Source organism: Capricornis sumatraensis, chromosome 10, assembly GCF_032405125.1.
Source record: "Capricornis sumatraensis isolate serow.1 chromosome 10, serow.2, whole genome shotgun sequence".
Classification (NCBI taxonomy): Eukaryota; Metazoa; Chordata; class Mammalia; order Artiodactyla; family Bovidae; genus Capricornis; species Capricornis sumatraensis.
Window position 1 is genome coordinate 67,218,381 of NC_091078.1, and position 15,209 is coordinate 67,233,589.

A 15,209-nucleotide genomic window follows, 5' to 3' on the forward strand; every position below is an offset into this window, starting at 1 on the left:
CGCTGTCGTCTACTTTCTCAACAGGCAAGAGAGTAACAGTCAAGTGGACTGCAAAGCCCTCCTCATTAGGGAGGCCAACAGAGGGCAGAACGGCAGACGGAAACACCGGTGGGAAGCCCTGGGATCCACTCAACCTGGTGAGTGCTGTGGGCCTTGCGGACAGACTCTGGCTCTGGCATCACCAGGAGGGAGACTTAAAGGAGTGTGTGCAGATGGGCTATGCTGCCGGGTCCCACCATTCTGCTATCTTGTCTAACCTATGGAGGCCACAAGACTCTTTCAAAAACTGTTACCATGGGAACTTTTCCCTCTGAAGCATTTCTCAAGCAATGTTACAGGTGCTGGAGAATTCACCGTCCTTGGTCTCAGCAAGCTTTTCCTGTCTTGCAACGCGCAGCTTCAACCCAGAGGACTTTCAAACCTGGCTGCAAGGGTTTTGAATACAAGTATCTTTTGGGGATGCAGGTTAATGACACAGGGCATAGGTGGGGGGTGGGATGCTATGATGCCCTGAGGTCCCACTCAGCATGCAAATCCCATGCCACACTGCTTTCCATGCCACTGATCTGCTCAACAGAAGACCCTGAAGCAGCTCGAAAGGGGATATCGTGTCTGTCATTCCTATATTGGGAATTGCTTTTCTCATCAAAACTGAGAAGTGGTCAAGGACACAGTTAAGTCATCGCTCCAGGCAGGATAAGAGCCATCCTCCCACTGGAGCCCTGCTCTTGGGTCAGCCACAGAAACATCTCCGCCCCATGAGCCCAAGCCTTTCAACTGAGCCCTGTGAGCTGAGCCTTCTCCTCTTCTATATTCCCGTGAGGAAGACACCACCTACCTTCTGCAATATAAACAGCGTGGATCTGGTAGGAAGCCATACATCTTCCTGTCCCGACGTGGCAAGGTTGCCAGGTAACAAATGTAGAAATACACTCGGAAAACTGTATGTGACAATATACAACCTCCGCTCTGCAGCTGATAACTGAGGGAGTGTTAGAACACTATGTTCTCTTAACACTTGGGCTCTCAGTGTGAAAATAAAATTAAATGGGATATTTCCTCTTGTAAATAGAAGACAAGCATACAACTCACACATGCATCCGCTAATTGGAAATAGTAGAGGGGTTTGCAACAGCCATGTGCAGCGCAACTGGGCTTCACTCTCCTGCCCCTCTGCTTCCCCAACATAGATTTCAGAAAACTCACAGAAATGCAACTGAGCCAGAACCTCTACTATGTGAGAGGCAAATTCCCCTCTGACCAGAGAAAGGACACAGGTAGAAACTACAGAAGAGTTCAGACGTTGTTACAAGGCCTAATGTACTTTCACTGTGTGGCTCCTAAGTCGACTTTGAGAAATCACTGCATAACCAAGCAGTGACCACTTGCTTCTCTGACCAAATAACCAGCGCTGCCTACCTTGCCTCCATCAATGACAAGGCAGATGCTACTCTGGAAGATGCAAAACACCACCATGATAAATAAATAAGAAAAACACCACCGTGGCTGTGGGGTCCTCATTAGCTCCCTGGTGTTGGACCCATGCAACTGCAAGGCTATCCAGTGTGGTAGAAAGTGAAGAGGTTTTTGAGAGAGACATACCTGGGTACCACGTCTCAGCTCTGCTAACTAGGTGACTGTGGGGAAGACCCCCTGAATCTTTCGGGACTCAGTTTCCCTATCTGTAATTAGGGCTACCCCCCTGCCCAGCCCAGATCAAGTACACAGAGGCACCACGCACTGTGCCTGCCCTAGAAGGCACTTGAATGGAGGCAACCAATCACTTCCTTTTCCCTCTGCAAAAACATAAATATCCTTCAACCTACCCAGGACTCAAACAGGGGGAGGATCCAGGGCATGCAAAATGGGCAAGAATTCTAATAAGCCTCCCCTTACACCAAACTACATATGCTCCTTGAGAGGCAAGCAAAACCCCCAAACTGTAGTAACATGATCTACCTCTTCTTAGGAGCCCCGTTAAATGAGCTGCCCTCTGTCTCCAGAGAGAGGAAGTTATGCAAGAGACTTTCCTTCCCATTAACTTGCAGAGACCTGAGACCCCGGCGGCCACCAGAGGGGAAGCAGCATGTATGATGTGTGTAATTTTTATTTGGCAAATGAGATGCCCAGCCTGAAAGTCAAGTCCTTCATGGTTCTCTCCTCTGTCATTCACAGGCTGGTGATACAACCAAACCAAAGACACACAAGCCATCTCGGGGCTTCTCTGGAAGGCAAACTGCCCTCCAAAATGAGTACACTAGCAAAAAGAAGAACAAAGAGGAGCCACAATTCTAATGTGCCCGAAAACAGAAGCAGGGTCTGCTGGGGGCGGGCCTTGGCCCATTTCCCTGGTCTCCAGGGAGGGGCCATGCCAGGGAGGCTGCTGGAGGCTTCTCATACAGGAGGCAGCCCTGCAGAGGGGCTGAGAACTCAGGCGAAAACAAAGCCTGACCCAGATACCAGCGAGCACTGTGACCCTAAGCAAGTACCCTGACGTCTCAGATCCTCTTATCTCCCACCGAGCAAAAACGGATGGAGGCAGGACCTGCCCACCCATGACCATGCATAGAGAGCATCGAGCCTCGCTCCTGGCACGTGAGTGCTCAGACTTTAGCATCCATTATGATCACCATCAGGGTTCCCAGGTGGCTCAGTGATAAATAACCCTTCTGCTAATGCAGGTAGACGTAAGAGACATGGGTTCGATCCCTGGATTGGGAAGATCCCCTGAAGGAGGGCATGGCTATTCACTCCAGTATTCTTGCCTGGAGGATCCCCATGGACAGAGGAGCTTGGTGGGCTACAGTCCGTGGGGTCGCAGAGCCGGACACAACTGAATGTGTGCGCATACACGCACACAGATGATTACCACCATCTATAGTTATTACAAGGAAGGAAAGACCCAACAAGTGTCTGTTCTCACAAGGAGAGTTCTCCACACTGACATTATGTGTTTTCTTTGGGTTCAAATAAACTTCACTGCCTCCCATATTTAAAGAAGGTGCTTCTCTAAAATGGTGATAACTGTCAACAACACATCTTCACACTTCACATCCCCACGTTGATATTCAGGAAAGAACACGTAAACGAACATTAACATGGTGGCCACATAGAGGCCAGGCTTTTGATTCACTCAGGGAACATTCACGGAGCTCTGACCGTGGTCCAAGTGCTGCAGAGTAAGACCAAAGTCTGATGTTGGGAGAAATTACCACTCTTGAGGGGAGGGGAGGAGAGGGAAGACAGATAACCAAAAAAATAACCATGAGCAAGGAGTGTGTATTAGGCAGCATTCTGAGCTGAGGGCTTTCCGTATATTTTCTCTTTTTTTTCCCCATATATTTTCTCATATAACCCCCAGAATAAGCCTAGAGAGCAGGGTTCTCTGCATTTATTCATTATGGGCAGTTCAAATTCCTTTCGGCCGACACATGCAGAGACTTCCCTGGGGAACTTGGGGGTGAAGGCTGACTTGATCTCTGCCTCCCGCTGTCTCACAACGAGCCTCCATGTCAAGTGTGCTGACTGCTAAGTAAATGAACTGCCCACACAAAGAGACCACTGCCTCTGCCTCAGGAGATTAAGATGCTTCCAGACCAGGAGGCAGTTCAAACAGGGCCCGGGGAGCATGCCAGGCAGAGGGGAACTGGGCACGTCCCACACGGAGCACAGGCATCTCAGTACAGGCCCAGGGCTGGCAAATCAGTAGGTGTGCCGCAGGACAATGAGCTCGGAGGTGAACGTGAGAACCAGAGGGGGCCAGGCACTCAGGCTCCGGCGGATCACCCCAGCAGCCCGTGGATTCCATCCTCCGTGGCAGGGAACCAGGTGGTCCAGGCGTGGCTGACTGCAATGTGGCAGGCAGAAATGTCCTGAAGCGCGGAGGCTGTGAAGAGCGCATCTCAGGCTCAGAACTCATGGCCCTGAGCCAGCAGGGGGTGTAGGATGTCTAGCTCTGAAGCTAGAGCGTTTTGCTTCCAACCCCAGCTCCCCCGGCCCTGGCTGGGCCACCTGGGGCGTGTCGCGCGTACCTTCGGGTGTCGACTGGCTTGTGACAAGTCCTAACGAAGTCCCGACTGTGAGAACACTGGGAGGCAGAGTGGGCGCGGAGTGAGTTCCTGATGGAAATCAGGAGGGAGGAGACGGATTATGTCACTGTTTCCAGCTCGGGTGAGTGATTGCAGGGTGGCAGTGGGGAGTCCGCTGACCTCGATGCAGGACACAAGAAGGCAGCGGGTGGAGGATCAGAGGGACGGACGGGCTTGGGGTTACGTGAACTGAGAGCTAGCGGATGTGGAGATGCCCAGCAGGGGTGTGCGCTGAAATCTAGAGACAGGCAGGGAGGTGGGGCCTGGAGCTGTTGGCACAGACGGTAGCTGGGAGCCACAGAGATGGAGGAGGTCATCCAGGGAACTTGAAGGAAAAAAGATGACCAAGAGGCTGTAGACTGGGTGCCGGCATCTCACATAGTTTAGGGTTAACCGTAGGTGTCTCAAGGAGTCCTTGTGCTCACCACAAGGAAAACCTCTGCAGGAGACACGCAAACTGCACAGCATCAGGCCACCAGGGAGCGACTGACGTGAAATGTGGGGCCCTGGGGTGGGTGGTCAGAGAGGGCTTTCAGATGAAAACTCAGGACTCCTGAGCCACACACGTACCACTGGGGAAGGAGCTGCCCGAGCCTGTCCTGCACATCTGCGTTGAAAGGTGGTAAGCAGGATGATGGAGAGAATATATGCCTCTAGCGGTAAGGAAGGGAATGGGGGATTCCCCACTGATTAAAACAGGAAAGAAAAAGGAGAGGCCTCTCTTTCCCTGAATTTCCATTTATTAGTTGAGTAAATGGCCAAATTCTCTGGGTACTTAGGATATTAATCACCTGGCTAATATTTACTGCAAACCGCTGCTCTACCAAGGAGTGAAGAACCTAGAACAAAACAGTTAAGACATGGTTCTTGGGTTTCCCTGTTACTCCAGTGGCAACGAATCCACTTGCCAAGGCAGGAGACACGGGTTTGATCCCTAGTCTGGGAAGATCCCACATGCCTCAGAGCAACTAAGCCCATGCAGCGCAAGGACTGAAGTCCGCTCACCCTAAATCCTGTGCTCTGCAACCAAGAGAAGCCGCCACAGTGAGAAGGCTGCACACTCCAAGTAGAGAGTAGCCCCTGTTCCCTGCAACTAGAAAAACCCTGGGCACTGCAACGAAGACCCAGGACAGCCAAAAAAAAAAAAAAAAAAAACAGGACATGGTTCTTTTTCTTAGGCGGCTTCCTATCTAGTCAGCAAAGATGAAAAAAACACAAGGGTTGGCAGAGGCTTTCTGTAAAAGGCCAAATGGTAAATATGCTAGGATTTGCTGCCATCCTGTCTCTGGCACAACTCCTCAGCTCTGCTCTGGCAGCAGGAGAGTGGCCAGACATGACCCTAAAGGTTACTGGAGGGCTGGCTGAGCTCCGGTAAAACTATTTACAAAAGCAGGCACCCGGCTGGATTCGACCCGGCGACCATAGTTTGCCAAGCCCGGGACTAAGGCATCATGAGCCAGCAGAGCAGAAACTGGTGTGGGCTTAGAAGTTTGTAAGAGGAACTCCATCCTTGGAAGGCGCTAGGGAAAGTTAGGAAGAACCTCTTGCTAGAGCTGAAGGAAGAGAAAGAAGGAAGGACAGTTGAGACTTCTCATGGATTTAACAGGAGACAATGATGGGACAACCATTTTCAAATTTTCTGACATTTTTTTTCTTCTTAGTCAAATTTTGGAGACCGTGGAAAACCCAAAGGGTCTCCTGAAGACATCTCCTCTTAGAAACTAATACTGGCTTGTGGATTTTGTAGGAAAGAAGGAGATTAACACTTTGCATCCAAAATGCGTGCATGTGTGCTGCGTCACTTTAGTTGTGTCTGACTCTGTACAATCCCGTGGACTGTAGCCTGCCAGGCTCCTCTGTCCATGGGATTCTCCAAGCAAGAATACTGGAGTGGGTTGCCATGCCCTTCTCCAGGGGATCTTCCCGACCCAGGGACCGAACCTGGGTCTCTTGTCTCCTGTACTGGCAGGTGGGTTCTTTACCACTAGCGCCACCAGGGAAGCCTGTCCAAAGATCTCTCCCCACTCCCCGTCAATTGCAGTCCCCTCCCTTAGGGAAGGCCAGGTGAACAGCTGTGTGGAACTGTCCACTTCTGCCTACACTGCTGGCTCTGCTACTCAGGAAAGAAGAAAAATAACATTGGGTCTCTAGTTCCTCCACCAGCACAAGCCAGCATGCATATCCTACCCTTGAACGGAGCTGTTCCAACCCAAGGGAAAAGGCGCACGCTGATGCTCTGTGCAGCAATGTCTTGCCCTGGAGGTCCCTATGGCATCCAGTCCCCATCACTTGGACAGCTGGGCAGGAGGGGGAGTGTTCATTCAAGTCTTATATTCCCAGCAATGGGAACTATTTGTGGATCCTGAGTCTTCACCTCAAAACATGTATCTAAACCAATAATCCTCAAAGACTCTCGTTCAGTGACACGTCAGTTTCACGGGAATGTAGAGGAAGGGCCCATGTCCAAGGATGATTAGGACCAAAAAGTAGTAACGATAATAATAATAAAACAGAGAAGGAAAAAAAAGTCCCAGGTCAGGGTGCAGGTAACTGGACTGGCTTTCTATTTCACCCAGAGCAAGAAACTAGTAGCAAAGGCGAAGAAGCCTCCCACCCTCCTGGATCTCTGAAATCATCTCAAACACAGACACGGTGAGAGGGACTTAAGTGAGCTGTATGGGAGAAGAACATAAAACAGCACACGCTCCCAGGGCCACTGGATCATCAACCACTAGACAGAAGTTGGGTTTCTGATAGAAAACAAACTGAATAAAACAAAGCGCATTTTAAATAATAAACACTGCATTCATATAAACAATCACCACCTCCTTTTGAGGTCCTTCTATGGCCTGGGCCCTGACTGAAGCACTTTCAGTGAATCACCCTCTCCAACCGTCGCAGAAGCCCTGTGAGGTGGGGATGGATCCTGTCCTCCTTCCTGTGCAGGAGCTGGGCGGGGAGGTCTACGACTTTGCCCTGAGCCCTGCAGAGGGAGGTGATGAGATGGGGTAGACTGGCCTTCCTCCACCAAACCAGCGCTGGGCAGTCCTATTCCTGCAACTCAACTGGGATGCACACTCTTAGCCCTATGTGACCGTTAAATGGTCTCAACAATTGTGTAAGGAAAGGACTCAGTTCTTACTCCCAGATGAGAGAACTGAGTTTCTGAGCATCCTGAGAAAGTCCAAGGTCACCCCATTGGCGAGAGTAGGGCTGGGACTCTGGCCCAGGTGTTTCCACCACGGAGGCCAAGCTCCCTTCTCCGACTGCCCTTCTGGGCGACGTCCCTCAAATTTCCTGACCTCATAACCACCCACTCTCCAAGCATGGCCGACTGGCAGTGCCTGCAGCCTCTCCCTGAACCAGGCTGGGAAGCCTCACCATCCAGACCTTGCGTGGTTTCAGCCGAAGGGCAGAGGGGACTGAGCCACCTGCCTTCCTCTTATTGTCATGGCAACAGCTCTCACACCCGCCTCCTCAGGCCGGGGAGACAGCAGTCTCCCGACTCCACTGCTGGCCAAGCACTCCTCCCACGTGGATAAAACCCGAGGTCAGAAAACACCGCTCACCAGTGACTCATTTCTCACTCCCCTGCCAAATACAACACCCTTTTACGTAACTCTCGCTCACACACCAATCTCCTCCTCCTCCTCCTGGGGTGGTGCTCTGTCAAACTGAGGCTGATCTTCCCTACCAGCTGGCCCTCCATCTCCCGCAAAGGCTAAGGAAACAGCCCTCCCCACCCTCCTCTCCACTCGCTGGGGTCAGGGCGGGCCTCCAGATCACGGGCTCCACCGCCCCCGCCAGTGCCTTCTTGCGGTGACTTCTTCTGGAGGCAATGGGAGATTTCCTATCTTAAACTGGCTCCTGGGATGATGTCTCAAGCCAACTTCAAAAAATAAAAAAATAAAAAATAAATCAGTGTGCGGTGACGGAAAGGCCACTGGACGAGGGAGCTCTCTCAGCTGAACCCACAGCCAGGTTCCCGACAGCGCTTCTCACATTTTCCAACTCAGGCTGCATACGTGCGGAAAAGAAAATCCTTTTTGGGCGTGTCTGTAGGCTAGACTTGGCATAGGAAGAGCCGTGGGCAGCCATTTGATACATACAACTCACTGTGCTTCTGCAACCGGAAGCAATTAAGCAAAAAAAACCCAACATTTTTTTTTGATCTGTCCTGTTTATTTGCTTTGGGGTTTTCTATGATCATGTTAGCACATAGATCCCAGAACATCTGCATGTGCTTAAAAAAAGAAACCCAAACACTGGGTGTGCGCAAAGATTCCTCCTCCTGCACCCCAGGTGAGCCCAGTGACCGCCCTCCCTCAGGGAAGAGGAAGTGGGGGGCACCCTCCGCGTGCTGGTGGGAACATCTCAGGAGGAAGGAACACACACTGGCAAGGACTCGAAGGACGGATATGCGGGTGCCATGAGACTTGCTGAGTCCCGCGTGTGCCAAAAATTAATTCATAAGCAAATGCTTATTTCATAGTTTCCCACTCGCTTACAAAACACCAAGCAGGAAGGATTTCTTCTGGGGGCTGGCAGGAAGCAAGGTGCACGAGTGAGGGCAGGAAGACAGAAGAAGTTTCTCTTAAACAGAAGCTTGATCCCAGGGCTCCCTGGTGTCACCCATCCCTGGAGAACCCCAGGGCAGGGCACCACTGCCTGTGAGCAGACGGTTTGCTGTGAAGCTTGAGCCACTCTGATGGCACCCAGGTAGAAGTTTCGGAGACGTTATCTTCAGACATTATTACCACCAGAGAAGCCAGGGCAGGGACAGAAGCTATTGGAAGACTCGGAGCCCATTGTGCCAGGCCAGGAACTACCCTCTATTCAGCTTTGGGGCATTTCAGGGCTTAAATGATGATTACAAGGTTTCAGAACAAGAGAGCAAATTCTCCCTGGCAGGGTTCCCAGCAGGCAGCTAGGTCCTTAGTTCTGAATTACTATAAACTGAATTCACTGAGGTCTGGACAATGACGTTTAGAGCTTCTGAAGAACTCTGGTCCCCCGTGACCCATCCTCAGTACAAGGGTGAATTTCAAACACCATCGAAAGGGGAAGGTCAGGAATCGACACTTCTGCAGAAATGGGACAGAACTTCGAGGGAGAAATGAGCTCCTCCACTGCAGAGACAATGGTGCCTCTCTCTTCTGTAGCTGCAGTACCCAACTCAGGGGCTAGACTGACCCATGGTAGGTGGTCAACTGATGACAGCAGGGGTGTTGGGGGGCCAGTAGCCCAAGATGGCCCTCCACAACTCCCTCTCTTGGTGCATGTGGTCAACTCACAGCAAGAGGTGCAACCCTTTTTCCTTCTCTGTGGAGCTGGGCTGGTCTCATGGCTGGTTTGAACCAGTAGAATATGGCATTACCAAGCATTCCAAGTGCAGGTCCTAAAAGTGACTTGATGCCAGTCTTGGCTCTGCTACTTACTGCTTGTCTGAGGGGCTAGTTTTTAAACCCTCCAGGCCTTTAGTTTCCTCATCTAAAAAAAGAGAGATAATCAGGCACCTACCTCCTAGGGAGACTGTGAGGATTAAATGGGATGGTAGATGAGAAAACACTTAAGCATAGTTCATGGTCCACAGGAAACCCTTAATAAATGTTGGTCACTGTCAGCATTATGGTTTTTACTTCAATTGTTTTTTAACGATCACGCTGACTTTTTTGGTGTGCAGTTCTACACATTTTCAAACATGTATAGATCTGTGTGTCCAAAGCAGGACACACAACAGTGGCATCACCAGAAAGTTCCTTTGAGCTGTTCCCTTAAAGTCAGTCTCCGCTCCGCCCTTTGCTGGCAAGCACTGCCCTATTCTCCCGTACCACAGCCTTGTCCTTTGAGAATACCATGTACACAGAACCATCCAGGGCGCCACCTCTGACACTGGCTTTTTTCACTTAGCACAAGGCCTTTCCCTTTTATTGCTGAGTAGGAATCTGTTGCAAGGACGTACCACGGTTGGTCCAATCACCATACTTTAAATCATTATTTTCACAAGTCAGGGAAGAAAAGAGTTCAGAAATGGAGCCAGCCAGTCATCATTGCTGGATTTTAAGAAAATATCTAAATTGCTTAAAAAAAAAAAAATCCTGATCCAAAGCAGTAAGGAAGCCAGGAGTCCACCTGCATATGTGTCTCATGCTTGACAGACAGAGGACACAAGCCCAGGGATGACCGTCCTAACCCCACACGAACCAGACTTTCGGAAAGTGGGTCTCCCTCCCCTTCTCCATGTGAAGCTTGCTTCACATCCTGGGAAGAGACGCTGGTCAAGGTAAGAGCTCTTCTGCAGCCGTCTTCTTGGACAGCCCTGCACACCCCCCTGTGACTGCCCTGTCTACCACCTGTCACTGAGAAGCATGCATCCAGGGGAGTCCACCTGACCACAGCCCGACACCAGCGCAGTGGACAGGAAGAGCCGTGGGGCAGTGAGCTCCAGCTGGAAGCCGCCTGCCGGTCATGGCCGACAGCCTCAGCAATCGTTAACAGTCATCGCTGCAGCCCGCGCCCCCCTCACACAAATTTCCCAGCTGCTCACTGACTACTCTGAACCAGCTTCTCCAAAGCAAGACGGAACTGAAATCACTCCCCCAGGGGGCTTCAGGGTGTCTGTCCTCAGCTGGCCCTGGACAATCTGAATTCCAGATTATTCTCTCCAGAGAAAGAGAAGCTCGGGGCTCACAGGGGGGTCTCACAAGTCAGTTCCAGGCTAGAATCAGTTTTCCCGGAGCCCCAGATTTCTAATGAGGCAGGGAGTGAGATTTTCCCAGAAACCCCTGAGACTGCAGAAGGAGAGGGAGATGGGATCAGGGGAGAACCAGCGTATGCTGAGCACTGTGCCCCCGCTCCTGGCGGGGGGCTCGCAGGCAACCCAATCCAGGCCCACCCGCCCATGAGCACACTGGCGGCTTCTCCAAGAGACAGCGGCCCGACTCCCTCAAAGGCTGGTCCTGGAACTCCACCGTGGCATTTCATCTGGAGCCTGAGCATATGAGTAATGAATGTGTGAAAACATGAAACTAATATTCATAATTACTTTACAAGATAAAGAACTTGAAGGAGAAACAGCTTCTGTGAGCCTTGCTGTCACCATCAGGGGTACACTGTCAAAAACACAGCAGCTCGCCAGTAACTCAAGACTTTGCCATGCCAGCCAGGCTCAGCCCCCTCGAGCCCTCCCCAGGCTTCCTTATTCCTTCCTTGATGGTGTCTTGTCATCTAGACTCAGTAAAAAACCTCCAGAGACAATGAGGACAGAGACCCTCTGATCTTCTCACTTCTAGCATCCCCTCAGCGACATGTCGGCCAGCAGGCATTAGCTATACATGAGTCCAAGGTGCCAGGTGTGAGGCGGGAAGGTGCAGAGTCTCCATTCATGACATCCTGTCCTCACCAGGCTGTGGGTACTTTTTCTCCCCATTTTTTTCTTTTCTACTGAGGTAGAACTTTGCTCTAGAAAGCATACCAGTTCTGTTAGAATAGACTTATACCCACATAACCAGCACAGGTAAACCACACCGGAGAACATCTCTAACACCCCGAAATATCCCCTTATGCACCTCCTAAAACATATCCTCTCTTGGAATATGACCAAGTCTACCACACATTCATTTTGAATTCAGGCTTTCATTAGCTCTCTCCAAATAACTTCTGATTAACTTTTAAATTATTGGACTGTGCTTCTCTTAAATTACTGGATTCCTTCTAGACTCTGCTTCGCTCAATTTATCTGTCAGATCTGTAGTTCTCTGTTACAGCTCTGAGGCCTCTTGAGGGGCTGCCTGCCCCCAGTATATCCCCAGCCCTGTCTCCTCCTTGTCCCGTGAGTGCACTGATCACGCGTGCACCACTGGGCCTCCTTGCCTTGCATGTGACGCAGCCCCCCACACCCCAGCTCCTGGTGCAATTTCCAACTTTCAGACCCACACCCGTCCAACAGAGCCCAGATCATCTAAAAGCCTTTCACCAACCCCTTACACAGCTGTAGCTACTTCTTTCTGGGGGGGTCTATAGTATCCTTCCCGCCTCCTGGATGGCACTGCACGCCATTCTTCCTGTGTGCAAGGATACTAAGTCTTATACCCTTGCAAGATTTCAACTGCTTGAAGACTGAGCTTCCAGGATTAGTAAATTAGCACAGGTTTTGTTTTGTTTTGTTTTGTTTTTCGCTTTTTAGGAGAGGATGGAATAACCTAGGGTTTCCAACTTCTGATGTAGCCAGGCCGCCTCCTACCTGTATGGTGGTGTTGCCTCCTTCCAGCAGGGCGATGGCCAGAAGGATGCTTTCATGGAACACTCGGTCACTGGATGCGTTCATTATGAGGTCGATGACCAGGTTGGAGGCCCCCTCCTTGTCAAGGTGGCACTGAACCTCGGCCAGGCTCATCTCACCCCTGCTCATGGGGCTGGATCCAGAACCTCCCCCTGGAAAAGACGCAACACTGCCCTTATCAACCTCACTCAGAGCAGCTAACATTTATTGCATACTTACTGCATACCAACATTTCATGCACTCAACGATTTAATGATACTATCTCTCTGGACGTTTTTAACAAACCCACAATGCAGGTACTCATTATTAGCACCAAGATGAAGTCACTTGTACAACAACACCCAGCGCAGCTGGTAAGTAATGGAGATGGAACTTGAATGCAGACAGATTGGATGAAGGAAGGGTAATACATTTTGAGCAAAAGACCTAAAGCCATCCAGCCAAGACTCTCCCTTACATCAAAATACAATGACCTGGGCCAGAATTAAGAACCAATCCAATTTTAAGAGACAAACTGAACTTAAGCACTCTTAAGAAGCATAGCCTATACTGATCACTTTAGCCCTCTTTTTAAGAAACCCGCCCTGGCCCCAAACTCATCCTTTCACATAATTTGCATCTGTTCACTCATTCATTCATTCACTATTGACTCAGAGCTTGGCATGGAGTCAAGAGCTGGGGATAGCGGAATGAACCAAAAAAAGTTCACTTCATTGAGCTTCAGATGAATATACTTAGGAAGAGATGGCCTGTGCCACTTAGCGGAGCAGATTCCAACTGGATTTAGAAAGCTTGAGAACTTCACATTATTATTTGCAAAAATTGAAATATTAATGGACATGGAGAAATGGGGCAGTCAGTTTATGAAAAACAGAAAACCATCAGTCCTTCCCTGCAGGGGTCAACTCAAACGCCACCTCCTTTACATTGCTTGTCCTTGACTGCCTAGAATCTATTGCACCTGTCATCCAAGGTGGACACTGGGTGTCACGTCTTTTCTCTGACACCTTCTTAAAGACAAATAGCTTTGAGACATTGTGGGGGAACAGCTGCTCGACAATCACTGGGAACTTCTGGATGAGAAGCTAAGATCTGTTTCTGGGGTTCTCTGGGAGCAGATCTGCTTCCCATTTTCATTTGGCGAGAAGCCCAAGATTCCTCCCCAGAGGTTGCCGGGATTAGTTTATTAAGCACCAAGTGTTTCTGTGCTATGAGCAGAACCCAGCAAGGACCAGACGTTCTCAAGAGTCATCACCACAGACTAGGAATCATGCAACTCACATTTGTGCTTCGAGCATGGAGCTACCAGCCCCCTTAAAACCAACGCCATCGCCCACAGTTAATTCAATGTTTCTGCAGCTTTTACCTGTCACTGTGCTTACCATGTTTTGGGACACCTTTCAGGATGTGTTTTAAAACAATCCCATACAGGGACGCACCTGATGAAGAGAGCCGACTCACTGGAAAAGACCCTGATGCTGGGAAAGATCGAGGGCAGGAGGAGAAGGGAGCGACAGAGGATGAGATGGTTGGATGGCATCACTGACTTGACAGACATGAGTTTGAAAAAACTCTGGGAGACAGTGAGGGACAGGGAAGCCTGGTGCGCTGCGTGCAGTCCACAGGGCTGCAAAGAGTCGGACATGAGTTCGCAACTGAACAAAAATAATACAGGGGTGTGTGTGTGTAAAGTCCCCTAAGGCTTGGGGAGGCACAAAGCATGACACTAGGATTAGACACACCTGCCTTAAGTTACTGCCCAGGCACTAGCAAGCTCCCCTTCCTCTGTTCAATGCCGGATAGTGGGTAACGTATAGGAGAAAAGGAGATGAAGGAGGTAAAGTGCTTGGGAAAGCCCTCGCCTTGGTACATGTGTTATAAAAGATAGCTTCCACCCTCCTCACTGCCAACAGCATCCTCATCTTATGGGGAAACATGAGTCTGAGTGACCACGAGAAAATGTGCGATCAAGTTAAATTCACGGAGTCCTTCAAGTATCCCCAAGAAATTCAATGCCTGGGAAAGAGGGGGAAAGCCTTAGCCAATATCACATTGCAGGGGGACATTTTTAGATACCAATTTGATGGTAGACCAAAGACAAAACAAGTTGCTAAAATAACACACTAGCAACCCAAATGCATCTGTTAGAGTCTCAACCTGCTAAGCAGAAACACGCAGCTTTGGAGTGGCACACTCAGTTCACACGTGCAGCTCATTAGCACACCATGGGGCCTACCTCCTCCCCCAGGCTTGCTGGGTCCTCCTGGCGACAGCGGGCCATTGCCAAAGCTCGTGAGGCTCTCTCTTCTTCCCGAAGGTCTGATGTTTCCATAGTAACGGTTGACCAAAATCTGCCTGAGGGCCTCACCCTTAATTCAAACAGGATAATGAAATCAGGTTCTGAATTTAATGCACAACTGAGCGAATCACATTAAAAAAAAAAAAAGACAGGGGTATCCAGTTATAATTGGCTCAGTCTCAACTCCATGAAAAAATAAATTATTAATAAGAGCACTTGGAAACTTCTAAAGTTAACTTCTTCAATGTTTTCTCAGGAAATCAGATCATAAAAAGGCATCAATCTAAAATATTAAATATCTGAAAGTATTGTCTCACACTGATAAGGATAGAACATGAATCTGCAAGGATAACTAGGATTAACGAAACAACAAAACAAAACAAATAAAAAAGTCCCTTTGAGGTAAGTCAGTAGGATTCAGACAAATTAAAAAATTTACAGGTCAACTTCCACACAGCAATATGAAAATGTTACTCTAACCACAGGATTTATTTCCAACCGTTCTAAGTTCTTACGATATCAGAGTAAAAAATAAAATCAT

The 15,209-nt window shown here is 49.6% G+C and overlaps 1 protein-coding gene across 4 annotated transcripts in view; it reads right to left on the reverse strand.

Annotated features, from left to right (window-relative positions):
- ITPR1 (inositol 1,4,5-trisphosphate receptor type 1) overlaps positions 1 to 15,209 on the reverse strand; it is a 321,362-nt gene that overhangs the window by 97,013 nt on the left and 209,140 nt on the right. For all 4 annotated transcript variants that reach the window (XM_068981702.1, XM_068981699.1, XM_068981700.1 and 1 more), the window contains 2 exons: positions 14,606 to 14,738; positions 12,331 to 12,521 (listed from right to left, as the gene is read on the reverse strand). In XM_068981702.1, the coding sequence (XP_068837803.1) occupies positions 12,331 to 12,521; positions 14,606 to 14,738 (324 nt within the window). The remainder of the gene's footprint in view (positions 1 to 12,330; positions 12,522 to 14,605; positions 14,739 to 15,209) is intronic.